Source organism: Hemicordylus capensis, chromosome 1 (assembly GCF_027244095.1).
Source record: "Hemicordylus capensis ecotype Gifberg chromosome 1, rHemCap1.1.pri, whole genome shotgun sequence".
Taxonomy (NCBI): domain Eukaryota; kingdom Metazoa; phylum Chordata; class Lepidosauria; order Squamata; family Cordylidae; genus Hemicordylus; species Hemicordylus capensis.
Genome location: NC_069657.1, coordinates 137,094,587 through 137,122,141, shown reverse-complemented (window position 1 = coordinate 137,122,141; position 27,555 = coordinate 137,094,587). Strand labels below are relative to the sequence as shown.

The following is a 27,555-nucleotide window of genomic DNA, read 5'->3' as shown; positions in this document are numbered from 1 at the left end:
CTACACAAATGAGAATAATGGCTTTCCTCTGAGCTCAGTCCAGGGGGAAATGTTGTTTGTCTGAACAAAATGAGGTGAGTGTGCTTCCACACTGGGTTCATCACTTAAAATTATGTACATCTGGACCCACTCTCAGGCTACATTGGAATACTGAGTAGGTTAATAGAATGGATTGATAATAAGTGGCATGGCTAGCACATCTGCAAATACTGTTTAATCAGGGTCAAGTTAACACTTTCCATATGGAACTTCTGTAAAAACTAGTAAGAAAACTATGGTGCACCATGAAATACTAACTGAAAGTAGTTTTTGTGATGATTGATGGAACCAGTCTAACAACTGGTTGATGGCAACTTTACTTTGGTTGCATTTTTCCTTCATTAGAGTAATCTTTGTTTAAAATCAAAAACACACATTCAAAATGCTTGCGGTTTTAGTAATTGGAACAGAGGTTCTCTCTTATACGGAAACCGCAGTCCTTTTCACCATGCTGGGCTTGTTCATCTATACTTGCTGCTGGCTTGGGAAGACTCCGCAAGGGATATAATCACAGCCTTGCTGATGAAGGAGCCTTCCATTTTATTAACTGGCTGAGAAAATTAAGAGCAAGCCAGGAGAACCTTCTGTAACCATGATGACAATGTAAGGCCCAAATAGGGAGATGAGATGATTTCATGGTGTTAGAAATTCATACTTCAGACAGACTTGATAAGAAAGCATAGCTGGGAGAATTGCTTTTCGGTCTATTTTAGTCTGAAATTCAACTGTCAGCTAAACCCATGTACATTTTAGGAGAATTAGTTGGTGCTGCCTCTATAGAGAGCAATTCTTAATCCATTGGTGATGCAGGGAGAACTATTTGAGATTGTGTGTAGGCCCATTGATTTTGTTTATTTATGTATTTATTTATTTATCATGCCACTTTTCTGCTAAAAGCACTCTGGTGTACAAACATGTTATTAAAGCAATATAAAACAAAGTAAAAACCATGGTAGAGTAACAAGATGTTCTTATCAGGGAAGTGGTCCCCCAGTCTGGTTGTATTCTGTCTCCCACAGCCATTCACTCCCCCATCACATGGCTAGCCAAATGCAGCTCTAGGTTTTTCTTATCAAGTTTGGTCAGGGATGTAGTGAAGTTTCTGCAGTTCTCTTGAATCCAGTTGGAGAAACCTTCAGTCCCCTCCACTTTCCAGCTGTGTCTTTCAAATACTGGTAATGTTAGCTATGTTGTTCTTGTTGATGTTGTCATTTCCCTCTTCTGCTGTAATACTGGTTTACTCTTTTATTCTTTCATGGCTTGACTGCTGAAATTGCCTTCTTCCTGGTCCTTTTCTTTATCAGCATCAGCCTCCCTCTTCGATTCTTGAGTATTCCATTTTGCCTCACCCCACCCCCACCCCCTTGTACTTCCTTTCTCTTTGTAACGCTTCCTTCTCTAACAGCTGATTCCTTATTGCATCCATTTTGTTCATGGTTTTGTTTTTAAAATCTCGTCATTTTTCTTAGTCTCTGTGCAGGCCACACACACAGATTCTGTGCCCTGAGAACCCTCCAGAGTTCTACCAGGGAGTTGGTCTCGTTCCCAGTCTAACTTGTTACCTTTTCTTTCTAAATCTCCTTTGGCTGGCTTGCTGACTGTTCTTCCCTTTGTTCTTATTTGCCTTCTCACCATCTCTGTTGTGCTGATACTGTATGGTAAAGACTGAGCTGCTGCTTCTATTCTGCGCTTGCTTGCTTGTTGCCCCCTTTCTCTGGAATTTGTGCCTCCTCCTACTATCTGTACTACTCCCTCATGGTTAGCATATAGAAGTGCCCAGAAATGCATCTTTTCTTCCCAAGCCCTTAATTTTTGACCTCTCCTTCTCTCTGACTCTCTTTCCCCTTCTTCCTTACCTTGGTGCCTTTTGCTGTTCTTGATGGATTGTAATCCTGTGGGGTTATGCATTTTAACTTAATTACTGTATGGTGCCTAGTGTTGAGGCACTTTATAAGTAATGAATATTATTATGGTTTAAACATCTAAGAGCAAGTGGAGCAAGGCCACTTCCAAAAGGCTTGTAGGTGGGAATGGCTGCATGGGAGATCTGCAGATCTGTAACCCATAAATGTGTCCACATCACTTTACCAAGTAGCCAGTTTGACCCCTGCCGTGAGTGGTAATGAGCTAAAGAACAAAGTGAAGGTTCACACTGGATCTAGGGGAGACTGTTGAGAAGGATGGAGAGCACTGCTGATACTCTGCCCTTCAGCAACCTGACATGCATATCTTGGCGCCACAGCTGTTCTTGAGGGAAAGTGCCAGGGAAGCCATTTTGCTCAGGTGTTTGAGAACAGCAGCGCCTGAGGGAGAGGAGGGTTGAAGGCAAAGGCAGGCTGTTGGCGAAGTGATTGTCCCTCCACTCATAGCATGTGAAAGGCCTGAAAGGAAGCACCTGTTTGGGGAGTAAGGTAAAGTGTGCCGTCAAGTCGATTTCGACTCCTCATGTCCACAGAGCCCTGTGGTTTTCTTTTGGTAGAATACAGGAGGGGTTTGCTGTTGCCTCCTCCTGTACAGTATGAGATTATGCCTTTCAGCATCTTCCTATATCACTGCTGCCCGATATAGTACCAGCGGGGATTCGAACCAGCAGCCTTCTGCTTGTTAGCCAAGCATTTCCCCGCTGTGCCATTAGGTGGCTGTTTTGGGAGTAGAAGCCCTTAGAACTGATCCTTGGGATAGCTAGTAAAAGGAGCTCAGGAGAGTTGGACTGGGCAAACCCTCTATGCGAGAGCTCCACCCTCCTTTGTATTTCATGCACATATTTTCCATGTGGGGCTTGAGGGTGGTGGTCTTGCATGTACTCATTTTCCTCACTCAAGACCCTCAAGCCTTATGGCATTGTCTTGGGATTCCCACCTGTCTCTCCAGATTGAAAAGATGTGCGAAGGCCCTCAGTGTGGCACTTTCCTTATACAGAGTGAAGGTTCTGCTAGAAGCCATGCACAAGACCTCCTCATTGCTGTGTCTTCCTGGGACTACTTCCAACACTCCTGGACGTGTACTAAATCAGAAGTGTAGTTAGGAAGGTGACCAGATGTAATTGCAGATTGGGCTCCTGTACCTTGTTCCCTGCCAAATGAGAAAAGAGGCACCTTTTAAAAGTGGTGATTCTCTTATATTTGGCAAGGGGAGAGCAACTGGCCCTGTCCAACCCCAGCACAGCATCCCTCCAGTGGCTGTTGCTGGTGTCTATCTTATGCTTCTTCTTCTTCTTCTTCTTCTTCTTCTTCTTCTTCTTCTTCTTCTTCTTCTTCTTCTTCTTCTTCTTCTTCTTCTTCTTCTTCTTCTTCTTCTTTTAGATTGTGAGCCCTTTGGGGAAAGGGAGCCATTTTTATTTATTTATTTATATCTCTGTAAGCCATTTTGGGAACTTTTGTTGAAAAGCGGTATATAAATGTTTGTCGTATTTGTATAACTGAACAACGAATCTTAAGCAATATGTTTAATAGCAGTGTGAAGCATTCTTTGTGTACATATGTGGAAAATATGGACCTCTACTCTCGGGACTTGCAAGGAATAGGATTGTGGAGGCTGAAACAATAGGCTGGAATCTGTACTTTGAAAGAGGATTTTGTCTCAATTGTGTAACTGGCAGCAGGATAGTATCGAATCCGGGGCTCCAGGGAATCTTGCTGCTAGTGTACATTCCTGTCACATTAGCGGTCCTGCTGTAAAATAGTTACACAAAACATTTTATGTTGCAGCTTGTGCTTCAGTGGAGTGGAAGCTGATGAAATAAGAGACCCGCTGTTGATGAGTTCATTTCGGGTGGTGGAGGGGAGAAGACAAAGGGGCAAAGGAGGTTGTGCTGTGAGTGGATGTCGTGGTGTACAGTATTTCCTTTCAAATACCAAAGCATCAGCCTCTTTGACTTTGCAGTGCAGGCTTGATCATGTGTTTAGCAAACCTCCCACGCACCCTGGGAATCGGAGACTGAAGCAGGCATGGAGGGGGAAGGGAGAAGGGTTACTTCATAAATTTACATTCTCTGAGGCAGACCAAGACAAATCTTACAATTTGTATCTAATTGTAATTGTATCTAATTGAACCTTTTCTTTAGTGTGATGTGTTTCTTATGTTAATTGCATTCAGTTAAGTGATCCTTTCCTAGTGGTGATCAACATGCTGAGAGAGTATCTGTGAGTAGAATCTGCTTATAGAATGTCCACTGCTTGATCCTGAATGAATTTGCGTTCGGGTTCAGCACTGGACTGGGTAGAGTGATAAAGAAAAGTGCTTCTATGTATGTACAGTTTCTTGCCCTTATTTGAGTAAGCAGACATGAGAGTAAGGGGAAGGGGTGCCAAATAACAAAGGGAAGACTCCCAGGTAGCCTTGACCTTTCTTGAGAAATAAGCACCTGGCAGGCATGGATGTTAGTGGAATACAAATGGACATTATTTGCTGGTTCCATTTGTTCTGTGTATATGCTTATTTTATTCTTTCTGCATGGCTAGTAGATGTGTTGGGGAGCAGGGGGTAGAGATTCAAATTGGGGAAACAGCCTGGGCATGGGGAAGACAACTGTCTTTTTATGCAAGCTGCTGCGTTTTCTGACATGACTGCAACTATCCCTGGTTTGGACTGAAGTCACTGCATGCTACTGTGTGTCGGAGTATGCAGTTGCCTGATAAATAAGCACCATTTCTATGAACCGGCTCTAATACTTTTCTTGTGGGAAGAGTTTGCCAAGGGATCCCAGTCTCAATGCTGTTTGATTAGTGCTTCCTGTTTCCAAATGAATGTGGGCGTTTGAGTGGCCACTGATGCCAGGCAAACAGGGCCTTAAGACTTCTCCCTATCTGCGTCATGGTCTTGCCACCCAAATGACAGCTTTCAAATAGAAGCAGGTGTGTTACCTCCCTCACACACCCCTCCTAACTCAGTGGGTTTTCCTGCCCCTTCCCTAGTTCTCTGACTGGGTATTTACATCATCTTGAGTGGGAGAAGGATTGTGTCATGGGGAGTCACTCTGATCAGGGAAGCCTCAGAGCATGGGGAGAAAATCTGACCCATTCATCCTTTGCAGAGGTACAAGAGTCTGGCACTGAGATCATGCTCACATCTCTCCTGACCAGGGCCAATACACTGTGGCACAATTCTGGCTCTCTCAGTGTAACATCAAAGCCAAGTCCAGAGTGCTCAAGAATATTGGGAAAGTGTCATGGCTCAGACTTCTGACGCAGAAGAGTCAGAGCAGGAGGATTCACCTGCTAGTGAGGGCTCAGAGGCACAGCAACAGGATTTGGCAGAGAGACCAGACTCTGGAGCTGAGGATTCGCAACAGCTGCCAGACATGATTTCTGATGAGGAGGAGCCTGGGATTTCACCTGTCTTGAGAAGACGTCTCAAGAGGCAAGCTCAGTGGGAGTCACGCAGGCGCAGGAGATAACAAGAGAGGAAGCAGAAGTGCTGACTCAGGGAAGCCTGATTGGCTGCTGGTTCTCTTGAACCATATCTATTTCGCAGTCTGTCAATTGCTCAGATGCTGTTAGCAACGTTGCAGACCGCAGACCGTGTGCTATCCTGAATCCCTAACTTTTCCGAATTCCAGTTTGCCCTTGTTTATGCTTTCCTGCTTTGTTCCAGTAATTCCTTGTTTCTGGTGTCCTTCACTCTTTTCATTCTTCGCTCTGTGTTTTCTTTTCAGTTATTACTCAGTTATTGTTAGAGGGGGGTGCCTAGTTCAGTTCAGGGGGACTTAATTCATTTACTGTTTTCTTTGTGAGCCTTGTATTTTCCTTCGCATCGTTTTGCTGCTACTTTCTGTTAACTCACAAGGGGAGTGCTGAACAGGGTTGTAAATCCTGTTGGGTGAGCCGAGCGAACAGATTTACGACACTTAAGACAAGATTCAAGTTCTGGACCTGAGCTCATGTGGTATCTGGGGAAGAAGGAGAATTGTCATGCCCTACATCCCCTGTCTAGAGATGTAGAATTGCCAGAAAGTTTTGAATCAGAATGTTTTCTGGAAATTTTTCCAATTCCCTAAATCAAAGAGCATATCACTGTTTCCTTGATAGAAGTTCTTTTCTCACGTTCTGTCCATGCATTAAGATTTAGGGTTGCTCAACTTTGGGCCTCCTGCAGATGTTGGCCTACAACTTCCATAATCCCTGTCTATTTTGTTGTAAAAGACGTAAGTTTTGGGCAGTATAAAAATATGATAGATAGATAAATAAATAAATAAATAAAGTCACTGTGGTTGGGGATTATAGGATTTGTAGTCCAAAACCATCTGGAGGGCCAAAGTTGAGCAGCCAAAGTTGAGCAGCCCTGCTGCTTTTGTACCCACTGGACCGGCCCCTGACCTCCAGAGGTTTAGTGGTGAGAAGAGGCTCTGGGTGTGTAGGTGTGGAAGGTGAGACGTGCATATGTGCTTAATGCCCTGTTCTCGCCTTCTGCTGAACACACGGAGGTGGGTTGGGGCAAGGCCAGCACCTGTGATACCACTCCCCCTTCATTCATTGATCAAGTTTTTGGATGGAACTCTGGTTATCTGAAAAGACTCTTTCTCGCCCCCCCTTCCCCCCTTTTCCTTCTTTTTTTAAGGTTAATTTTTTAAGGTTAATCTTTCTTTTTTTTAAGGTTAATTTCAACTTTGAAACGACTCAGTTTGATTGGTCTTATATCTGTTCACCGTGTAACTAATTCATGTTAAGAAACAATGCATTTTTAGAAATGGAAGTCTTTCCTCAGGAAAATTATTTAATTTTGGAATTTCTAGTTTGGGGAAATCCACCACCACCCTGCCACTACCACAGCGGTGTGGTGTTTGAGCTGCCTACTTGTCTTTTTGGTCTTAGTTCAGTTTCTGCCCCACTTCACTGCCCTTTGTCACTTGCCAGGTAGGACAGTTCTTAGAAGACTTAAAATTAGGACATTGTGGGACCTGGATGGGAGGTGGTAACTCTAGGAGTGAAGCTAATCCAGTCTAGGCCAGTGTTACGTTGTGACAGCTCTAATCACCTGTATGGTAAGCCTCTTCCTGAAGATAATGTTTGGCTTGCCTCAGACAGTTATTCAATGGCAAAAAAATTCCAATTTCAGAGGCTGTTATTGCTTAAGTTGCTAAATCATGAATAGTTCAATGCAAACACTTCAAAGAGTCAGCGCAAGGGAAATGTGCTAATCAGCAAAGTGCAGTAAGGACATTATTCAGAAAGGGATCACGGACAGAAGCCAATGTCAGTGGCGGGTGGTGGCTCCTGAGATGGGGTGTGTGTGTGTGCTAGGCAAGGCAGGTGATCTGCAGAGCCAGGGATTGTGAGAAGTGGAGCCAATTCTGGGCTTCAGTCTCTCACTTGCCAAGACTTGCCATGCCCCCTTCTCTTTCTCTCCAAGCCTCCCTCTCTCTCCCTCCCTCCCTCTCTCTCTCTCTCCCCTCCGCTCTCTCTCTCTCCCCCCTCTCTCTCTCTCTCCCCCTCCCTCTCTCTCTCTCCCTCCCTCCCTCCCTTCTCTCTCTCACCAAGCCTGCCTGCCCCCCCGCTCCACTGTTCCCTCTAACAGCGATTTCCAGATGTTGTTCACTACAACTCCCAGCATCCCCATCTCCAATGGCTTTTGACTGGAGATTATGGGAGATGCAGTCAACAACAACTGGGAATCCCTGTTAGAAGGAACACTGCCCCCCCCCCACACACAAGCCTCTCTCTCTCTCTCTCTCTCTCTCTCTCTCTCTCTCTCTCTCTCTCTCTCTCTCTCACCACCAAGCCTTGCCATACCTAATTTCTTTCTCTCTAACCAAGCCTCCCCTCACCAAGCTGTGTTTGTTTTTCTTTGGGGGAGGAAGGGGAGCCTAGCACCACCACCTCACCCCTTGGCCAATACTTAGTATATATTTTCCACAGTCTTTGGGGATTCCCTCTAAACATTCTGCCCCAGAGAGTGGGAGGGATCCCCAGGTGAACAGGGCAGCAGGTCTTAAGCATGAAAGGGATCTTTTGGAGATGGTAATGAGGCTCTGCCATTGTGGCACCAGAAATCAGGGGATCAATAAGCAGTTAGAAAGCAATTAGCACAGACTGACAGCATATGAGGGAGTCTGGGAGCAAGAAATACAAGATGTGCCAGAGGCCCCCTGAAACATACAGTTGAATGGGGAGGTTGGCAGGATTGATACTGGCACAAGAGCCACTACTTGCTGACCTCCTGGGATGCAGACATCAAAGTCAGTCCTTCCAAAGGGGAGCAAGAGAAAATCCAAATGCTGCAGCCTGAATAGATTAAGCGGGTTTGTGGATAGCGAGCCAGTACATTATGACTTGAGAGTTAGACTTGTGGACACATGACATGTTAATTGTGTAGTTTGTTCATCTGTATTGAATGTGTGTGCATATTTTAAAAATCAAGTAGCAGCCACTGGGGGCAGGTGGGATTGATGAGGATCAGGACCATGGAGAACTGATAGGTAACTCTTTCCCCTCATGCTGAGTTCCAGCAAAAATGCCCCCCACCGTACTGCTTTTGTTTTGGGAGGGAGACGCCTATCAGTACCAGTGGAATCTCCCCTCCCAAGGCAAAGAGCAGCTTTTGAGATGTGGGTTCATCTGGAGCTGTAGCATAACAGGAAAGAGTTCAGTATCTCCTCTCCCATTTGGCACAGCCCCACTCCTGACACTCCCTGGTCCATGTGGCTGTTATGCAAGTTAAAAGAAACACACACACACACACACACACACACGGCCAGACTGTGTATCTGATGTAACATGTAGTTCGGTCATCTGATCCTGGGTTCAAAACACTGCTCAGTCATAAATATATTGGGTAACCTTTGGCTATTCTCTATTCTCTGCCTAACGTACCTTGCAGGATTGTGTTGGGATTAAAAGGAAAGGAGAGAACTGTGTAGCCACCCTGAGCAACTTGGAAGAAGGATGGGATAACAGTCGTTCCTTTAGCTTATATTATTTGTTCTGCTTCTGCTAGTTGGAGAGCGAAGTGCTCAGTTCCCCTGTAGCTTAATACATTTCACAGGGTGCTGTACTTTCAAACCCATGCCTGCAACCATAAGGACTAGAAACTTGCCCTGTTTTAAACAAAAGAAAACTGAAATTCTCTGATTGATAACAGGAACAGATACTAAGCTTGTCTGTGTGGTGCATGAAGACATGGTGACAGTGTACATTTCTATTTGCTGAGCTCTGAAACAGTGAACCTTCAAATGCCTATCTGTTGAAGTCTGTTATTGTTTCCAGGAGCAGAGGTTTCTCAGGAACGTTTTTTGCAGGCCTCTTCTAAACTGAGATCCCAGTGGCACTCACACATCTTCCACATAGCAGCAGCTGGCACCAAGCCTGTGTGCAGGACACACACTTCTGTTTTGCTCCGCTGCAGGAGGGCTGTCTCAGCATCTTCTGCCTCCCCTGTCTTCTGGTTAACTGTTCTCTGGAGTATTTTCCTTGAGCTTAAGCTCAAACCTTAAACTTAAGCACTAATGCAAGTTTAGTAATTATTGTAACATAGGATTGTGATTTCCTTCTCTCCTTGCCTCATTTTCCTATATTACAGGGATATTCCAGATATTGCTGTGAGGCTAGAACCTCATCATTAGACCAAGAGCTTAACAGTCATGCGGAGGGGTTTGCGAATGCATTTCCTAGCACATTTTGCTGCAGGGAAACGTAGCAATTTCCAAAGGAGGAGGAGTGATAAGATTCTTCTTTATTGTTGGCTCATGTTGATATCATTGCATTATATTAAACCTGCTCCACGTAGAACAAGCAAAAGACATGCACATCTGGCTCTCTACAGTAGTTGCTTTTGTTTCTTTTAGGGATGTGCACGAAATGGATTGTGCGTTTTGTTTCAAGCTCGAAACATAACACAAATGGCCGAAACGTTTTGTTGAAACAGCAGTTGACCCAGTTGTTTCAATGGAGCAAAATTCAAAACATTTTGAGTGTTCCGGCTATAGGGAACAATGGGAAATTGTGAAACACCCCCTTGTCCCCCATGGGTAGCTCCTAGGGACACCAAAGTGGATTGGGTGGTAGGACATGATGGTTGCTACCTACCACCCAACCCACAAAAGAAATGGGCAAGCGGGCAATTTTAAACAAATTTTTAACCCTTTCCCCCAAACTCCCGATCCTATGGGGGTTTGGGGAAAAGGTTAAAAATTTGTTTAAAACCTGCTTGCCCAAAATGGCACTTGAAACATCAACACGTTTTGACTCAAAACAGAGTTGTTTTGTTACGAGTGTGAAACGCCCTTAAGGGTGTTTTGTTTCGAGCTTGAAACACTTAAAATAGATCATTTCGAGTTGAAACATTTTATTTGTTGGTTTGTTTGTTCGATTTTTAGACTGCCCTTACAAAATAGCTCAGGGCGGTTCACAAACATCAAAGACCCTTTAAGACAATTTAAGAGCACTGGAAGGCCAGGCCGAACAGGTAGGTCTTTAGGGCTCTCCTAAATTCCAATAAAGAATTCAAATTATGGATGTCTGCAGGGAGTGCATTCCACAGTCCAGGAGTGGCTACAGAGAAGGCCCGCCTCTGGGTCGCCACCAGACGAGCTGGTGGCAACTGGAGCCGGACCTCCTCAGATGATCTTAGCATGCGGTAGGGATCAGACTGAAGAAGGCGCTCTCTAAGGTAACCTAGACCTAAGCCGTTCAGGGCTTTAAAGGTAATAACCAGCACTTTGTATTTTGCTCGGAAACATATCGGCAGCCAGTGCACCTGTTTCAAAACAGGCATAATATGGTCTCTCTGGGTTGCCCCGGAGACCAGCCTTGCTGCCGCATTTTGAACTAACTGAAGTTTCTGAACTACGTACAAAGGCAGCCCCACGTAGAGTGCATTACAGTAGTCAAGCCTGGAGGTTACCAGCTGGTGCACCACTGTTCTGAGGTCATCCTCCTCTAGGAATAGATGCAGCTGTCGAATCAGCCTAAGCTGATAAAAAGCACTCCTGGCCACAGCCTCCACCTGAGATACCAGAGTGAGGCCTGGATCCAGGAATACCCCCAAGCTGCGCACCTGCTCCTTCTAGGGGAGTGTAACCCCATCCAGCACAGGGAGATCTAACTCATTCCTCAGATTCTGAGTCCCTACAATGAGCACCTCCATCTTGCTTGGATTCAGCTTCAATTTGTTATCCCTCATCCAGCCCATTACTGCCTGTAGGCAGGTATTTAGGGAATGAACACCATTTCCTGATGAAGCAGATGAAAGAGAGAAGTAGATTTGGATGTCATCAACATACTGATAACACTCAGCACCAAATCTCCTGATGACATCACCCAGCGGTTTCATGTAAATATTGAAAAGCATTGGTGACAGAATGGAGCCCTGAGGGACTCCATATAACAGCTCTCGTTGAGAAGAGCAACTGTCACCAAGCTCTACCATCTGGGATCTGCCCGAGAGATAGGAGTGGAACCACTGCAGAGCAATGCCTCTTATCCCCAACTCCGCCAGGTGACCCAGAAGGATACCATGGTTGATGGTATCAAACGCCACTAAGAGATCCAAGAGAACCAACAGAGTCACACTCTGACATTTTGACATTAGAACGTTTTGCAAATCCCTGCTTTTTACTCATTTGGGGGATTCTCCAGTTAAAGTGTGAAGACATGAAGTATCCCTTAGGAATCTTAAACAGTGACTCTGGGAGCTCAACTTTGTTTAGATCCTCTTATCTACCGGCTTGCTACCTGTGTGTTGTCCCCCGCCCCCCGCCGAGCTTTCCAGGACACATCAACAGCTCTGTTAAAGAAACAAAAACTTCTAGGCCTAGAATAGCGTTCTCACCGGACATTTTGAATCTCTCCCATGGTTTTTGTTTCTCTGTGCAGATCCAAAGGAGTGCCTACTCTGTCTTTTTTGATGAGAGGTTTTCCATCCCCTTGGATCCTTCCGCATTGGAGGAAAATAGCTTGCGCTTTTCAGTCTTCGGCATTGATGAGGATGAGCGAAACATCAGCACTGGTGTTGCTGAGCTGAAGTTGTCAGACTTGGACCTCTCGATCAGGCCTTTCAATGCGTGGCTCTATCTGCAGGACATGAACAAGGTAAATAAAAACTTAGTGGGCTACAAAAGAGATAGATCACATTATCCATGCTGCTAGGCAACCAGCAGGTGTTCTGCCTCTCACATACCTCAAACAGGCCCCTGGGCAGACTGTGGGCCAAACTGCATGTCACATTAAGCTTGTTACTCAGATTTGATTTCCTCTAGACAGCAGGGTAGCCACCTAATGGCGCATTAGGGAAATGGCTTGACTAGGAAGCCAGAGGTTCCCGGTTTGAATATTTCCCAGACTATGGGAAACACCTATATCGAGCAGCAGCGATATAGGAAGATGCTGAAAGGCATCATCTCATACTGTGCGAGAGATGGCAATGTAAAACCCTCCTGTATTCTACCAAAGACAGCCACAGGGCTCTGTGGTCACCAGGAGTCGACACCGAGTTGACGGCACACTTTACCTTTAAGGAAGTAGGAGCCAGCTTGCATGCCCCCATGGATTGGGACCATGGTGAGGAGGATTTAAGCTTCTGTACCCACCATGGTCCGAGTCCTGCAGCTCCCCTTCCCTTGCACTCTTAGATTTGGTGAGGAGAAAACTAGGGATGTGCAAACAGGTTCAACTGTTCAGAGTCGAACTGAAGCACCCCCTGTTTGGTCCGACCCTGGACCAAATCCCCCAGGAGTTCACGATATACCCTGGGGGTTCATTATATATACCCTCCTCCGGGGGAGTTGTTTGAGGGGGGGGTGTCCACAGAGGTTCTCTCTCCCCCCACCAGCCACCCTTATGCCATAATTGGAGGCTGCCGTGCCTGCACAATGGGCCTCTGTGCCCAGGCCACGCACAGGCCCATTGCGCAGGTGCGGCGGCCTCCAAAATGTCCACTGCCCCAAGGGGGAAAGGCCGACGAGTAGCCAGAAAGCAGCCGCATTATGGCATAAGGGAGGCCAGTGGGGGGAGGGGGACACACAACCTCCGTGGACACACACAACCCACTTCCTCAAACAACTCCCCCAGAGGAGGTAAGTGTAATAATAATATTTTTTAAAAAATAAATAAATTGTGAAACCTCCCCCCGCCCCCAGTTTGGATTCAAGAGGATGCTGGACCGAACTGGCCTGGTCCAGTTCAGGACAGTTTGGATTCGAACCAAACAGGACTAGCTGGTTCCGTGCACACTCCTAGAGAAAGCCTCCGATTGGTAGCCATGGAGGCTTCCCTCCTGGAATGATTTAGCAGCCCCTTGCGTGAAGGAGTGCACAACTGAACTGGGGTTGTAGCAGGGGCAGAAAGTGAACACTCCCCTCCCTGCATGCCATGGTCCTGATCCACACGGCAGACTGATCCAGCTGCAGTTGACTTAGGAAGAATCAATCCTGCCAGCCTTAATAACAGACTCAATGTAACATGTAATTTGACCCTAAGGCTGTGGTATGGCGTCAGGGGAAAGAACTCTGGAGAACAGAGGGTTCAGGGGGGCATCTTTCAGCCCCTTGAGTGATGGTGCTACCCTTGTTAACCACCTAGGTTATCCAGATGTGGATACTGGTCCTGAAGTGTTATGTTGTTTATCTCAATGACTTTCCAAGGTTCCCCCACCCCCACCCCATTGCCTAAAACCAGTTATATTTTCTGCCCTTGCTTCTGATTCTGGTGAGCTTTCTCATTCATCGGCAGTTCTACACTAGCAGAAATGTTTGAGTGGTTTCTGTTTCCATGAATGCATTTGAAATTTGGCTTATTAAACTTTTGTCTCATTTAGCTTGGCTGGATTATCCTAACAGTCATGTGGCTTGCACAAAACACTGGCTGACATCCTTGCTAACATAGTGCCGGTGCAGCAGTTTTGTGCTTCCAGCTAAAGCTGTGCCAGCACACAAGTGGTGGTGTGTGGGATCTCCTCTTCCTTTCACAGCGGCCCTGAGCCTAAGATATATGTGTTTGGATGGCACAGGCAGCTGTGGACGGGATGTTGGCATTGACTCTGAGACCTCTGATCTCAACTGTCCCTTTAACATTTTCAAAGTTTTATGGGGAAATTTGTATTTTAAGTGATACTGCAAAAAACACTTTGTCCTTTTCAGATTTTGATTTCATTATTTTTAAGGTATCCTGGTTCCAAAAGCAGCAGCAATAGAGAACATCATTAGAGAAACATCAGTTATAGCTTCCCTGTTTGAAGAAATGTCCTTTTACCTTTGCCTTAACAGAATGGACCCTTTCCCTCCCTGCCCTCCACCCCCCATGATGAGGCATGAAGCTGAGAAAATGCAGTCTGTTTGTGTTTAAGCCACTGATGAAAGAGAGAGATTTCAGGCACAAAAGTTATTCTTAGCTTTGATTTTCATCATTGTTTTTCACAAAAATATTCCATTTACTTTTCATTACTTTGACTTCCATGAAGGCCAAATAAATTCTTGTATAATGTACCTTATTTTATCATAAGAGTGGGAACATAGTGATGTGGCCCATTGTTTCTTATTACCCACCCCAACTCCACTCACACGTTGCAGCAAGCTATCTTCTTATAAAATGTCACACTTGACCCAGCTATCAGGAAAATAAGGAGAAACAGTGAAAATGGACCCCGACTTGTACCACACATTCTTTGCATACTAAACCATAACTTCTACAACACCAACTTCCTTTGGACAGTTATTTATATTGGGTGAAAACTAGTACTCATGATTCATAGGAGGCATTGGACAAGGGCCAAACTGTTTGATTTATTTACACAGAAATGTGTGATTGCTTTTCCCCTCCAACAGTGGAGGCAACCCAAGTGGCTAGTGATCTGGGTCAGGTCCAGTGTTTCCTCTAACAGGGATTCCCAGATGTTGTTGACTCGAACTCCCAGAATTCCCAGCTGTAGTGGCTTTTGCTTGGGGATTATGGGAGTTGTAGTCAACAACATGTGGAAATCCCTGTTTGAGGGAACACTGGTCAGGTCCATAACAGAAGCAAAGAATTAAATATTCCTTTCTGCTGAGGTCCTGATCCAAGTCAGGACCCCGCAGAGCTGTTACTTATATTGAATACCCACAGATGCACAGAGGCTCCAATCACACAATAGGCACATTATCTAGTTTGTCTGTAAAACTACCGCTTGTAAGAGCAACCATTTTATAGTGGGCAAAATAAACTCTTACCAATGCATCTGTGTAGTAATGATCCATGAATGGTTCCTTCTGTTTCCCTGTAGGCAACTGACTCCGTGGGTGAAATCCTGCTTTCTCTTAGCTATTTACCAACAGCAGAACGATTAACAGTAGTTGTGGTCAAGGCCAAAAATCTTGTGTGGACCAATGGCAAAGTGACAGCAGGTTTGTGAAAACATTTGGCAGATTCCACCAACACCCCCAGCAATGCAGCTGTGTTTAGATTGATCGTGAGGGTACTGTCTTGCACCTCAGTAGGCAATGGCATAATCCACATACAGTGCTGTACCCAGAACCTTTGCTTGGATGACAACCATCCTTGAATTTTAGCTCTCAGGCCATAGGCTTCTCCAGTCTGACCTAACGGACATTTGGAAACTTTGGAAAGCTTAAATCGCTTAATCAAAATCAGAATGGTAGCAGAAAGTATGGAATGTTATGGCTCTTATTAACTTGATATTGGCCAACATCTTGACTTACAAGTGTGCATGCAGCAAAGAAAGCAGTGTGTGCATTTTCTGCATTCCACAGTAAATCCCTGTGTGGGCTTGCATGTGTCAGGAAGTGATTTTTGCCAATCTCTCCTTCCTTCTGATGTGTTCCGTGACCTCCAAAAATATGCCCCTGAGGGCTTAGCCATTAGCATTAACTAAACTATACAGTCACTGGTTCTTTCAGTAATATGAAATCCTAGTCCCAGCATCTGGAAAGAAGGTAAAAGTATTTTTTCTAGCATTCTCAAGCCAATTTGATCATCTTCAGAGAGTCATCACAGCAGAGCAGTCATCAAATATTCTGGAATGTTTCTCTCCAAGGCATCATGTTTGAGCTACTTAAATAGCCGTCAACAGAAATTGAAAATCTGTGGGAGGTGATTCTCTTTGAAGGATCTCAGAAGTGATCAGTTAGCTTCCAGTTTTAATTAACTAGATTTCTCTTGGTTGTGGTGAGGGAGTACATTGCCAGTCCTTCTAAACATGTATTTATCTGTTTGGGATATGTTATCCCACAATATCCCAAAGCCTTTGGATAGATTATAGCACTTTAAAACCAGACAACTAAAACAAAATGGGTCTAAACATGTTATTTTCACCAGATAGTGCTAAGGATTATTTTGCTGGTCTGGACCCTTGCTGACAGCCAAATTGGCAGGGCCACACAGTTTTCAAGTATATGGCAGCACCTTTTAATGACGTTAATTCCAAAATAAGTTATTACAGAGTTAAAGTGTGTGTAGAGAAAACAGTTTTCCTAAGACAAGGTCCTGAGTAAAATGATCTTCTTCTTACTATCCAATCAGATCCTTTTGTCAAAGTGTACTTGCTGCAGGATGGGAGGAAGATCAGCAAGAAGAAGACTGCAACGAAGAGAGATGATGCAAACCCAGTGTTTAATGAGGCCATGATTTTCTCAGTGCCAGCAATTGTCCTACAGGTAAAAACAGAGTCCTAGCCCTCTATATGAGGACTGTGGCTACATCTGATAAGCCACTGCACATAGCATCAAGCATATAGGTCACAACACCACCACAAAGGACAGTAGGGATCCAGCACCAGCCCAGGCACTGTTGGGAAGTCGATATTACACTTTCCCCCTATGAGTCATACAGCTGTGCCACATGGAAAGTGCTTTTACTGCTAGCCACAGCCTCACTGGATGTTGTTGTCTACAAGATACTAGGCTGGATGCATTTATGTGCTGATTCAAGTGCTTTATTACATATCAGTACAACACTGCCTCATACGGTCAGACCATTGGTCCATCTAGCCCAGTACTTCCTACTATGATGGGCAGAAGCAGGTCTCGGGGCTCTCAGCGAGAGGTTTTTCCTAGCCCTGACATGCTTCTAATTGGAGGTGCCAGGGATTGACTCTGGGACCCTTTCATGCAAAGCATGTGCTCTGCCATGGATCTATACACCCTCCTCGGCCCTTTCAGCTTGTTTTGAGCCAGCATGCATTGTAACAGGCAGATTTTTGGCACGCTGTTGCAGTCCACCTTAGATCTGGTAGAGATGGGCCAGCACTGGGACTTGAAGCAGTATCCCTGTCCCAAGTGTAAGGCAGAGGAGATAGTTGAAACTTTCATGGTGAAAACTACTGTTTTTGTAGCAACTAAAGCCAATTCTTAGGATCAGGCTACCCAATTATGAAATATGACCAAAATTGTCATTCAGCTATTTATTGTTTTTGTCCAATATGATACTTTGAAGGTTTGTGTTAGAATAGATTTAGAAGCAGAGTCATTTCAAGGCCAATTCACATGGCTGCTTTAATGCCATATCTCAGTGGTAGAGCATCTGTTTTGCATGCAGAAGGTTCCACCTGCAGTTCTTGGCATCTCCAGGTAGGGCCTGGAAAGACTCCTACCTGAAACCTTGAAGAGCTGCTGCCAGCCAGTGTAGATAATACTGAACTAGATGGACCAATGGTCTGACTCTGTAGAAGGCACTTTCCTGTGTTCATAGTGTTTCTGCAGAAAGGGTTGGCCCATGCTGACTTTGATCACTACAACCTGTACCAAGCCAGTTGGATATAAGCACCATCACTGGCTGAATCCAGTGTTTAGCATGCCACCTAAAATCCACATTAAAGATGAACTGTGGTAGTGTTCCAGATGCGGAAGCATCTGAAATTCTGAAATAAGTGTGTGAATGTAAGCTTCAGATAAACATGGACATAAACACTGGTAGCCAATAGCATCCTACTAAATAGGTGCAAGATCGTAGCATTCAGTTCTAGTTACTCTGATATCTGTAGTTCTTCTGGAACTGTCTGAACTCACAAGTTTTTCTTGATGGAAAATAAATTCTGCCTACAAGGTTTTGGTGTACAAGGAAGAGACTTTTAAATTCAACCCTGAGAAAAGAAAAAGATCACGGGAAGTATAAACAAAATTACTGCATCACCTGGAAGGCCAAATATAATTTCATTTGCTTTTCAGTCATTCAAAGGCTTCTGTGCTGGAAGCTGATATAACATATTTCAAAGAATCTTCTTCAAAGAAGCAATAATAAGGAGGAAGCTTTATTCAGCAGTGACATGGAGACAAGAAAAAAGATGAGTTGCCATAACGACCGGGCAGAGGCCTACTGCTGTGACTTATCCCTTCCCTTCTTGAGGATGAGGGAATCATGGGAGTTAGGGCAAAGGTATAGAAAATATGCTCATGAAGATAGCTAAGAGATGCGGGGATGAGAGGTAGTTTGCTGTATGTACACCTGCAGGTGTCTAAAAGGTCCTTGGGACTTCCTTTGCACACAGGAAAGGAATGACTCTTGGTGAGGATGCATTTGCAGAGAGCTATCTTTGCAACAACAGTTTCATAAGTCCTACTGTCCACATAGGGTTTGTGTATTATGTCCGCCAATGTATTCTGAAGAAGTCCAATTGACTGTAGTGGACTTACAATGGAATGAATAGTTTATAGATTACACCCTTAATCTCTGAAATCTGTGTCTGTGTTTAATGACAGTTGACAGTATTAAAGACAATTTACAGTTACTTGTTACACAGAGTATACAGAATAATTGCTTAAAGCACAAGGAAGTAAAATACAATTATAAACTGTTAGCTACCAATCTTCAGGCAGGAGAATGTTCGGAAGTCTTCCGAAGTTAGAAGCCCTATTAATTCTTTAGGGAAACAACTTAAAGGGTTTGGAATCTTATAAGAAAAGAGTAAGTACCCACACAAAGCTATTTAAAGGAGGGTGGGGAATAGGGCAAGGGCAAAAGGCAAGGGCCCTGCCTAGAAACTACCTCTGCCCCCAAGAAAAAGGTCCCTCCCTGAAAGCAGAAATAGTACAGGAGCCAGTTTTGTTGGTCAATACCATCTGGCGGGGTGGGTGGGTGGGATATGCTCATTTTAGCTCTACACTCCTAGAGATGGAAAATAAGTGATACTTTCAAGTGATACTTGCCACACTTTTAGCTGTCAGTGTGTTGTTGTGCTTTTATTGTCCTGACCACCAGACTTGCAGTGGCCAGATTTGCAATGGTGTTTCTAAAACATTTAAAACACAAACACTACTATAAAATGTTTTTGAGGAATGGAAATGGGAATTGACAGGCACAGGAATGTCCTCTAGAGATTATTCCATGCAGAGAGTCCAATGTAAGGTACCATGAGAAGATCACAGAGAAGACAAGAAGCCCCTTTGAGAAGCTCCCCCTGCTTCCTTTGCTTTTTCTTTTGATCTAAAACTACTTATTTCTGCTTTAATTTTGAAATATATTGATTTGCTTAATTAGTTTGTTTCTGATACCCTTCTAATCTGTGAGTCAAGCCTTCCAAGTTTGGCCATTGGCACATCTCAGGATGGATGCTCATAGTGAATTTGGGCAGTGGCTACCCTCCTAGAGGTGGAAATAGGTGATAGTATTGTTTCACTTACAGCTTTCTCTGTGTTATCACCCCTTCTTTATTCCTACCGCCAAATGATTAGGGTAAAATTGCAGTCATTTTTGCACCGAAAGGATTAGTGTAGAGTTAGGTCAAGGTTAGAGCCACCTAATGGCACAGCGGGGAAATGTCTTGATTAGCAAGCCAGAGGTTGCTGGTTCGAATCCCCACTGATAGTTTCCCAGAAACATCTATATCAGGCAGCAGCAATATAGGAAGATGCTGAAAGGCTTCATCTCATACTGCACAGGAAATGGCAATGGCGAACCCCTCCTGTATTCTACCAAAAGACAACCACAAGGCTCTGTAGTCGCCAGGAGTCGACATCGACTCGACAGCACACTTTGCCTTTTACCTTTACCTTTAGATCAAGGTTAGGGTAACAATGAAGAAATTGTTCAGCTGCCAACGATTCCTCCAAGATCTTCCTACTGGCTACTGTTGAAACTTATTCTTTCCCATATACCAGTTTTAACCATCTAAAATGCAGCATTGTTCTAATTTCACCAAACTGCTGACCAGGCTAAAAAGCAAATGATGGCTTAAAATTCAGGAGCAGCCCATACAGGCAGGGTTGGGGGGCAGTAAATGAGCTGTCATGGCCCCTTAGCTTTTCCTTGTTTCTCCTGCAGCCATGTTAACTCCAGCACGTAGGCTGGTTATTTCCCCAGTTCCCTGTGTACACAGCAGCAGTGGTGCCAATTAGGCCGTGCACAGCCAAAAATATCATACCTGATCCAATCCGATAGTTATTGGTATCAGGCCTTTTGGCCCTTTAAAATATCGTTATCTGTTTTGTAACTGGATTTCCGATTAGAAATCTGAAAATATATCAATAAAAAGCTCTATAGCAGTCTATAGGGAAGTAAAAAGAAATTGGCAACCACAAAAATGGTTGGACAGCTCTGAAATTTGGCAGACATGTAGGGTGTCGGGACTCTGTGTATTTGTTTTCACGTGAATCTGGCCATTCTTTGATTTTCAATTAGGGAGAGGAGAGCTGGTCTGGTGGTAGCAATTAGGGAGAGGAGAGCTGGTCTGGTGGTAGCAAGCATGACTTGTCCCCATAGCTAAGCAGGGTCTGCCCTGGTTGCATATGAATGGGAGACTTGATGTGTGAGCACTGCAAGATATTCCCCTGTGGGGATGAAGCCGCTCTGGGAAGAGCAGAAGGTTTCAGGTTCCCTCCCTGGCTTCTCCAGGATAGGGCTGAGAGAGATTCCTGCCTGCAACCTTGGAGAAGCCGCTGCCAGTCTGTGAAGACAATACTGAGCTAGATAGACCAATGGTCTGACTCAGTATATGGCAGTTTCCTATGTTCCTAATTAATTTTTAAAAGTAATCTGGAAATTTTATTCTGAGAATTGCAGGAGAAAGGTTATGTCACGTCTAAGAATCACAGGGAAGTGATGTAACATCCAAGAATCTACCACTTGAGTTTTACATTGGTAAGCAAATAATTGGCTAATTAGATAAATAAATGCACAGCAGGCAAACAGATGACAGAAGATAGCATTTTTTCCTAGCCATTATTGCAAATAATAATAATAATCTTCAGATGCGAACTCCATTTTGTATTTCTGCAAACCGCCACCATTTTGTGCTCTGATATTCCGATAATGGCTCTGATATTTCCCCCCATATCCCCGATATCTGACCAGATAATTCCAATCCGATATAGGCTTCCCTATATTGGACTGGAATTATATCCAATATGGTCTATCATTTCAATGCCAGATATATCCAATGCACAGGCCTAGCATCATTGTCTTCTGGCCCTGATAGCATTGTGCATCATGTCAGCCAATAAAATGTTCCTCTGTCAAATGTTGAAGAGTCTGCCTAGGCATAGTGGGCTGTGTTAGCTGGAAATCTGGGGTTTGAGGCCCACATTTTTGGCAAGCTATTTCTCCAAAGATATAGCTCCAAAGATATACCCCTCCTCACATATGGGGTGACACCCCTTCTAGAATTCTGTGTAGTGACATCACCATCCCTTCACTGTGTTGTTTGCTGGTAGGATGCCAGCCATGGTTCTTCCACTTTGCTCTTGATAGATTTCTGCAATGCAAAATCACGTCCTGTGTGTTTGCCCTTGCAATTCATTTGCATTACTTGTCTGTTTGATTTTCAAAATAATTTAGAGGAAAATGGAAAGCAGGGCTGAGCCCTGTAAATGTCCTGAAATAATCTCGCCATTGTTTATGCATCCGTACTCTCCACTCACTGTACTCTTTGGCTCAGGCTGGGGAGAAACCTCTCTCTATAAATAATGACAGAGCAGATGCTTCTTAGTGCTCATTATTCATGCAAATACTGATATTTTAGTGGATAACAAAATAACTTTTTCATTAGTTCTGCAGATAATCTGAGCAAAGCAAAATGCCTGGAATAGGCTGCTGCTGATGTGACTCCAATAAGATGTCTGGAGTATTTAATTTATTTCAGCATATTTGGAGCAGGCTGTAATTTAACATAAAAGTTCCCCTTTACCAGCTACCAGCTGTTGAAATTTTATGATGGTCCATGCTTTCAGGAGTTGTGGAGGCTTACACTTTTGAGACTATTGACATAATTCAAGCTTTTGTTGTCCAAATAATATGTAACTAGGCCTCATGGCTATCATATAACCTGAAAAGGCAGATGTGATGACCCACCCAAGCCATTAAAATTGTTCATCCGGTGGAAAGATACATGTGTCCCAATGTTCCTTAGCTGTTAATATAGCGTGACTTGCTCATTATCTGGAAGGACATTATTTGTGAGTATCCTGCTCTGTAACTTTATCTTATCCTTCTCATACAGAAGCATACCTCGTAATGTAGATGCTCAAGGCGTCTTGGATGGCCTCTGGGTAGTAAAGCTAACAGTGGGTAGGGCTGAATATTTGAAATACATCTTACATGCTGTTGATGGTTACTTTTCCAGCTATGGCTGCAATCCTAAGTGTGCTTGTTAGGGAGTAAATCTCACTGAGCTCAGCAGAACATACTTTTGAGTAATGCTTAAGATTGCATTTTATACCTCTGATGTTGGCTTGTCCTTTTATGGAGTTGCACTTGAATGAAAAGAACTCAAGGTCAGTTCAAATTGTTACCCTAAATAACTGGATCCTAGTATTAGAATGGAGCTGTTCTGTGGTTCACAGAAAGTGCCACAAGGAGCCTGGTGTTGGTGCAGTGGCTGCCTTTGGCACTGCAGCTCCAGTTCTTCTGCCCCACCCAGTCTTTCAAAAGGACACCAGTGGAGCACAAAAGAAACAGTTGCACAACATCCTTTTGGCTCACAGAAGGAGCTGTAGATGCCAGCACAAAATTATACTTGCCTGTTAGGAAGTGGGCTCTGATGACACTGGGCTTTGAAGAGACTGAATATTAGCTCAAGTCATCAAATGCACTCTGGTATATTAACCCTCCCTGATCTGTGAACATTGGGTTGTTGGCAAATTCAAGGTAGCAAAGTTCTGAGATGTTCTGTACCACCGAGTGTTGTTAATATCCACTTATTTTGCTGCAGGAACTTTCTCTCCGGGTGACTGTGGCAGAGTGTTGTGAAGATGGGAGAGCGGAAAACATTGGCCATGTTGTCATAGGCCCATCTGCAGGTGGCATGGGCATCACGCATTGGAACCAGATGTTGGCCACCTTGAGGAAGCCTGTGTCCATGTGGCACCCATTACGACGAAGCTAAGGGCCTGCTTGCACCTCACGGTGAAGAATCCAGCATGGTGCCTAAACTCTTCCAGTAGGCAGAAACTGTTGACACCTGGGAGCCAAAACTATTTCCCCAAATATTCTTCACAAAATGGAGGAGCAGCAGGGGAGGAAAAAAGCTCAGTTGCCAGATGGGACCATGCAAGCCTTGAAAACGCTTCAGAGAACTAAAGCATAAGAGACGATGTCTCTTGAGTACAAAACGTACCTTGCAGTAGTTTGTGGACAACTAAGTACAGTCTTTTGGCTTCATCATTCTAACATCACCAGCTTGTGGAACCAATCATTTATGAATTTCTCTCATACACGGTATTGTGGCCCTGTGTGGTCTTTCCACAAATCAGGAGGCTTTGTGGTAAGATGAGGAAAGCTTTTGGATTGACCCAAATCCTAAACGCATTTACTTGCAAGTAGAATCCTAGAACTGAACTGTTGCAGGGGGCCTTGTGGGCCATTTAGTCCAGCCCTCTGCTTGATGGACATTGTCCACAGCTAGAGCATCCCTAACAGGTAAGCTGTCCAGTCCCTGCTTGGAGACCTCCAGCAAGGGAGAGCCCACCTTGCCCTCCCCCCACCAGTAATTGATTCCATTGTCAAGCTGTTTTTACTATTAAGAAGTTTCTCCTAATGTTCAACCAAAATCTATCCACTTGAAACTTTAGCCCATTCAATCTAGTTGTACCACATGAGGCAACAGAGAACAAGTCTTTGTCTTTCAAGTATTTAAAGAGTGCTATTAGTCCTCACTTAGTTTTCTCTTCCTCAGGCAGGCCTGCTCAAATTAGGCCCCCCCAGCTGTTTTTGAACTACAACTCCCATAATCCCCAGCCACAGTGGGCCAGTAGCCAAGATTATGGGGACTGTAGGCCAACATCTGCAGAAGGGCCAAAGTTGAGCAGCCCTGGAACAGACTGAGTTACTTCAGCCTTTCCTCATAGGGCCTATTGTCCAGAGTTCTCACCATTTCATCAGTTATTCTGAACCCATTCCAGTGTGTCTACATCTTAAAGTGCAGCACCCAGAATTGAACACAGTACCACAAATGAGGTTTGACTAGAGCAGAAAAAAGTGAACTGTTACTTCTTGTGACTTGGACATTGTCAACCTAAAATCACATTAGCCTATTTTGCAGCTGCATTTGACTCATGTTCAGCTTGTGATTGACTGCAGTCCAGAAATCCTTTTCACATGTGCCACTGCCAGACCAGGTATCCCCCATCATATATTTGTGCGTTTGATTATTTATTTATTGCTCAAGTACAGAACTTTGCATTTATCTCTGTTGGATTTTGTTTTGTTAGCATCAGTCCAGTTTTCCTTTCTGTCAAGGTCATCTTGGAAATTGTGCAAACTGAATAGTGTGACATTGAAGCCATTATGGCTTCACTGTTGGAGCAGTTCCATTTGTGCAGTTTTTGTGTTTGTCCAAAGAGTACACGTGGGCAACTGCACACATGTTCAGACAGAGTTTTGTGCAGTATGTCAACCAGGATTCCCCTGATAGTATTTCTGTCACTTAGAAGGCTCCTGTCTTCCCCTAGCTTTCTTGTCACAGTTGCAGTTGTGAGCACATGAAGACCCTGACTGTCTACAAATAGTGGCTGACATCCTGTGCATGCCTGCTTCTAGCAAAAATGTGTGCAACGCTAGCCTCTCCACTTCCAAAGTGTGTGTGCTTTTGCACAAGAATGCGGCAGTTTTCACCACTCTCCCCTTGTTGCAGAAGTCCTCTTTGACAGCGTAGGCACATCTCTGAGGGTCATTTGTCAGAGAATGCTTCTGGAGCAAAGTGGGAGTGGCAAACATTGCTGCACTCTTGCATAAGAGCGCCCACACTTTGGAGGTGGAATGGCTAGGGCTGTGCATGTGCTTTTGTTAGAAGCATGCATGTACTCTTAGGAAATCAGCCAATTAGGTCATTCTCATGATTATAGTGGCTAGGACTGGGGGGAAGCCAGGATGCTACCTACCTTCCCCCACACGAACGGTGCCTCTTCAGAGCTCTGCCACCCATGCCCACACAACCAGCACAATGGTTGGTGCCTGACGTGGAATCAGGAGTAGGAAGTCCTCCTGCATCCCACAATGCATGGCACAGGCAGTGGAGAGTAGCGGTGTGCCCGAACCGGTCCGGCGGCCATTCCAAAGAATGGCCGAACTGCCGGACCGGTCCGGCCCTGCCTGGTTCGGGTCCGTGTGGGGGGTATGCCTTTAAGGGCGGGAGGGCTTGCTTAGCCCTCCCGCCTCCTTGCCCCCGCCAACGCCCGTATTTAACAGTATAGGGGCGCTGGAAACCAGCCGCCCCCCCGCCGCCACCGCCGCGGCGAAATAACCCCCAAAGCCAGCCAGCCAGCCCTCCCTCCCTCCCAGCTAGCTGCCCGCCCGCACACCCACCCACCCTCTCGCTCACCCGCTCACTGGATAAGAAACGAGAGGAGCTCCGGCACATAGCTCCTCTCGTTCGGAAGGCCTCCTGCAGAATGGCGGCTTGCGCGCGCCGCAAAGCACACCGTTCTCCGGAGGCCCGGTCTACCTGCCGGGAAAGGGCCGGGTAGACCGGGCCTCCGATCGCTGAGTAGACCGGGCCTCCGATCGCCGGAGGCCCGGTCTACCCGCCGGGAAAGGGCCGGGTAGACCGGGCCTCCGATCGCTGAGTAGACCGGGCCTCCGATCGCCGGAGGCCCGGTCTACCCGCCGGGAAAGGGCCGGGTAGACCGGGCCTCCGATCGCTGAGTAGACCGGGCCTCCGATCGCCGGAGGCCCGGTCTACCCAGCGATCGGAGGCCCGGTCTACCCGCCGGGAAAGGGCCGGGTAGACCGGGCCTCCGGCGATCGGAGGCCCGGTCTACTCAGCGATCGGAGGCCCGGTCTACCCGGCCCTTTCCCGGCGGGTAGACCGGGCCTCCGGAGAACGGCGTGGTTTGTGGCGCGCGCATGCCGCCATTCTGCAGGAGGCCTTCCGAATGAGAGGAGCTCTGTGCCGGAGCTCCTCTCGTTTCTTATCCAGTGAGCGGGTGAGCGAGTGGGTGGGCGGGCGGGCAGCTAGCTGGGAGGGAGGGAGGGCTGGCTGGCTGGCTTTGGGGGTTATTTCGCCGCCGCCGCCGCCGCGGGGGGGGCGGCTGGTTTCCAGCGCCCCTATACTGTTAAATACGGGCGCTGGCGGGGGCAAGGAGGCGGGAGGGCTAAGCAAGCCCTCCCCGCCCTAAAAACAAGGCCCCCCTTCGGTGCCGGTCCGGACTTTTCCGGACCGTGCACATCACTAGAGGAGAGGCAGCCTCCTGCAGTGCAGCAGGGCTCTCCCTGGCTGCACAGGGCTCTATGGCCTTTGTTGGAGAGCCCCAGCACTGCAGACAACCCAAATGTGAAGTAGTACGGACTTCTCCCCCCTCCCTCACCTTTTGCCTAGGTAGTGGATCTGGGCTACCCAGTCTGGAGTAGCTGGGTCAGGAGGCCTTTTGTCCAGGCAAAACGGGCTGCTTGGGTAAACTCCCTCCTACTCAAGCAGTCCGTGTTGTGTGAACAATTTCATTGAGTACTTTACTTCTTGAGGTTGGTGGAACCAGAAGCAATCAGAGGAAATCAGGGTGGAAGCAACTGTGTGGAGCAGATGAAGAGTCCCTGCTTAGGATGGTGAGTTGGAGTAGATGGTCCCTTCAGGTCCATAGGGTTTTTAATGTTGCATTTCAGTAACTGCAGGAATTGTTTCCTTAAGCAAAAAGCTTTGCCAGTTCAAATGGGACCTTCAATGTGTGAACAATGAATTCATGCTTCATTTGCTGCGGCTTCTTATCTGCAGAGTGGCCAAGCATCTATCATCATAAGTGGGATCAGCATGGGTTGAGAAGGCTGAGCATGCCACAGGGGTATTTTCTCACAGCTTCCCAGAAACTGTTCATGCGAGCAGTTGATGGAGCTGGTCAGTATCTTTGGGCAGAGAGATCATGAAATATTTTTTAAAGTTTTGTTTCAAATGATCAAGTATTGTTAGCCAGCTGAGCTGGTGAAGATGAATAAATAATTTCAACAGACTTGTGAGGGAAAGAATGTAAATGAAATGGACATCTCAGCCCTACTTTCTCCCCGCCAGTTCTGCCATTCAAGAGCCCTTTTGCATATGCAGAATATGCTGCTCACTTGGCATGAACAGGAGCTGGAGGTCCTTAAAAACAAAAACAAAGCCAAATCCTAACAGCAGGACTGGCCTCTTAGCACCAGATTTTCACACTTTAAAAAAAACACTACATCATCTATGAATTTT

General features: G+C 45.6%; 1 protein-coding gene across 8 annotated transcripts in view; it reads left to right on the top strand.

Moving 5' to 3' along the window:
* Positions 1–24,573, top strand: part of SYT12 (synaptotagmin 12) — a 93,130-nt gene extending 68,557 nt beyond the window's left edge. For all 8 annotated transcript variants that reach the window (XM_053286297.1, XM_053286298.1, XM_053286306.1 and 5 more), the window contains 4 exons: positions 11,847–12,062; positions 15,226–15,346; positions 16,482–16,615; positions 23,101–24,573. In XM_053286297.1, coding sequence (XP_053142272.1) covers positions 11,847–12,062; positions 15,226–15,346; positions 16,482–16,615; positions 23,101–23,274 — 645 coding nt within the window. In that variant the 3' untranslated portion in view covers positions 23,275–24,573. The remainder of the gene's footprint in view (positions 1–11,846; positions 12,063–15,225; positions 15,347–16,481; positions 16,616–23,100) is intronic.
* The last annotated feature ends 2,982 nt before the right edge of the window (positions 24,574–27,555 follow it).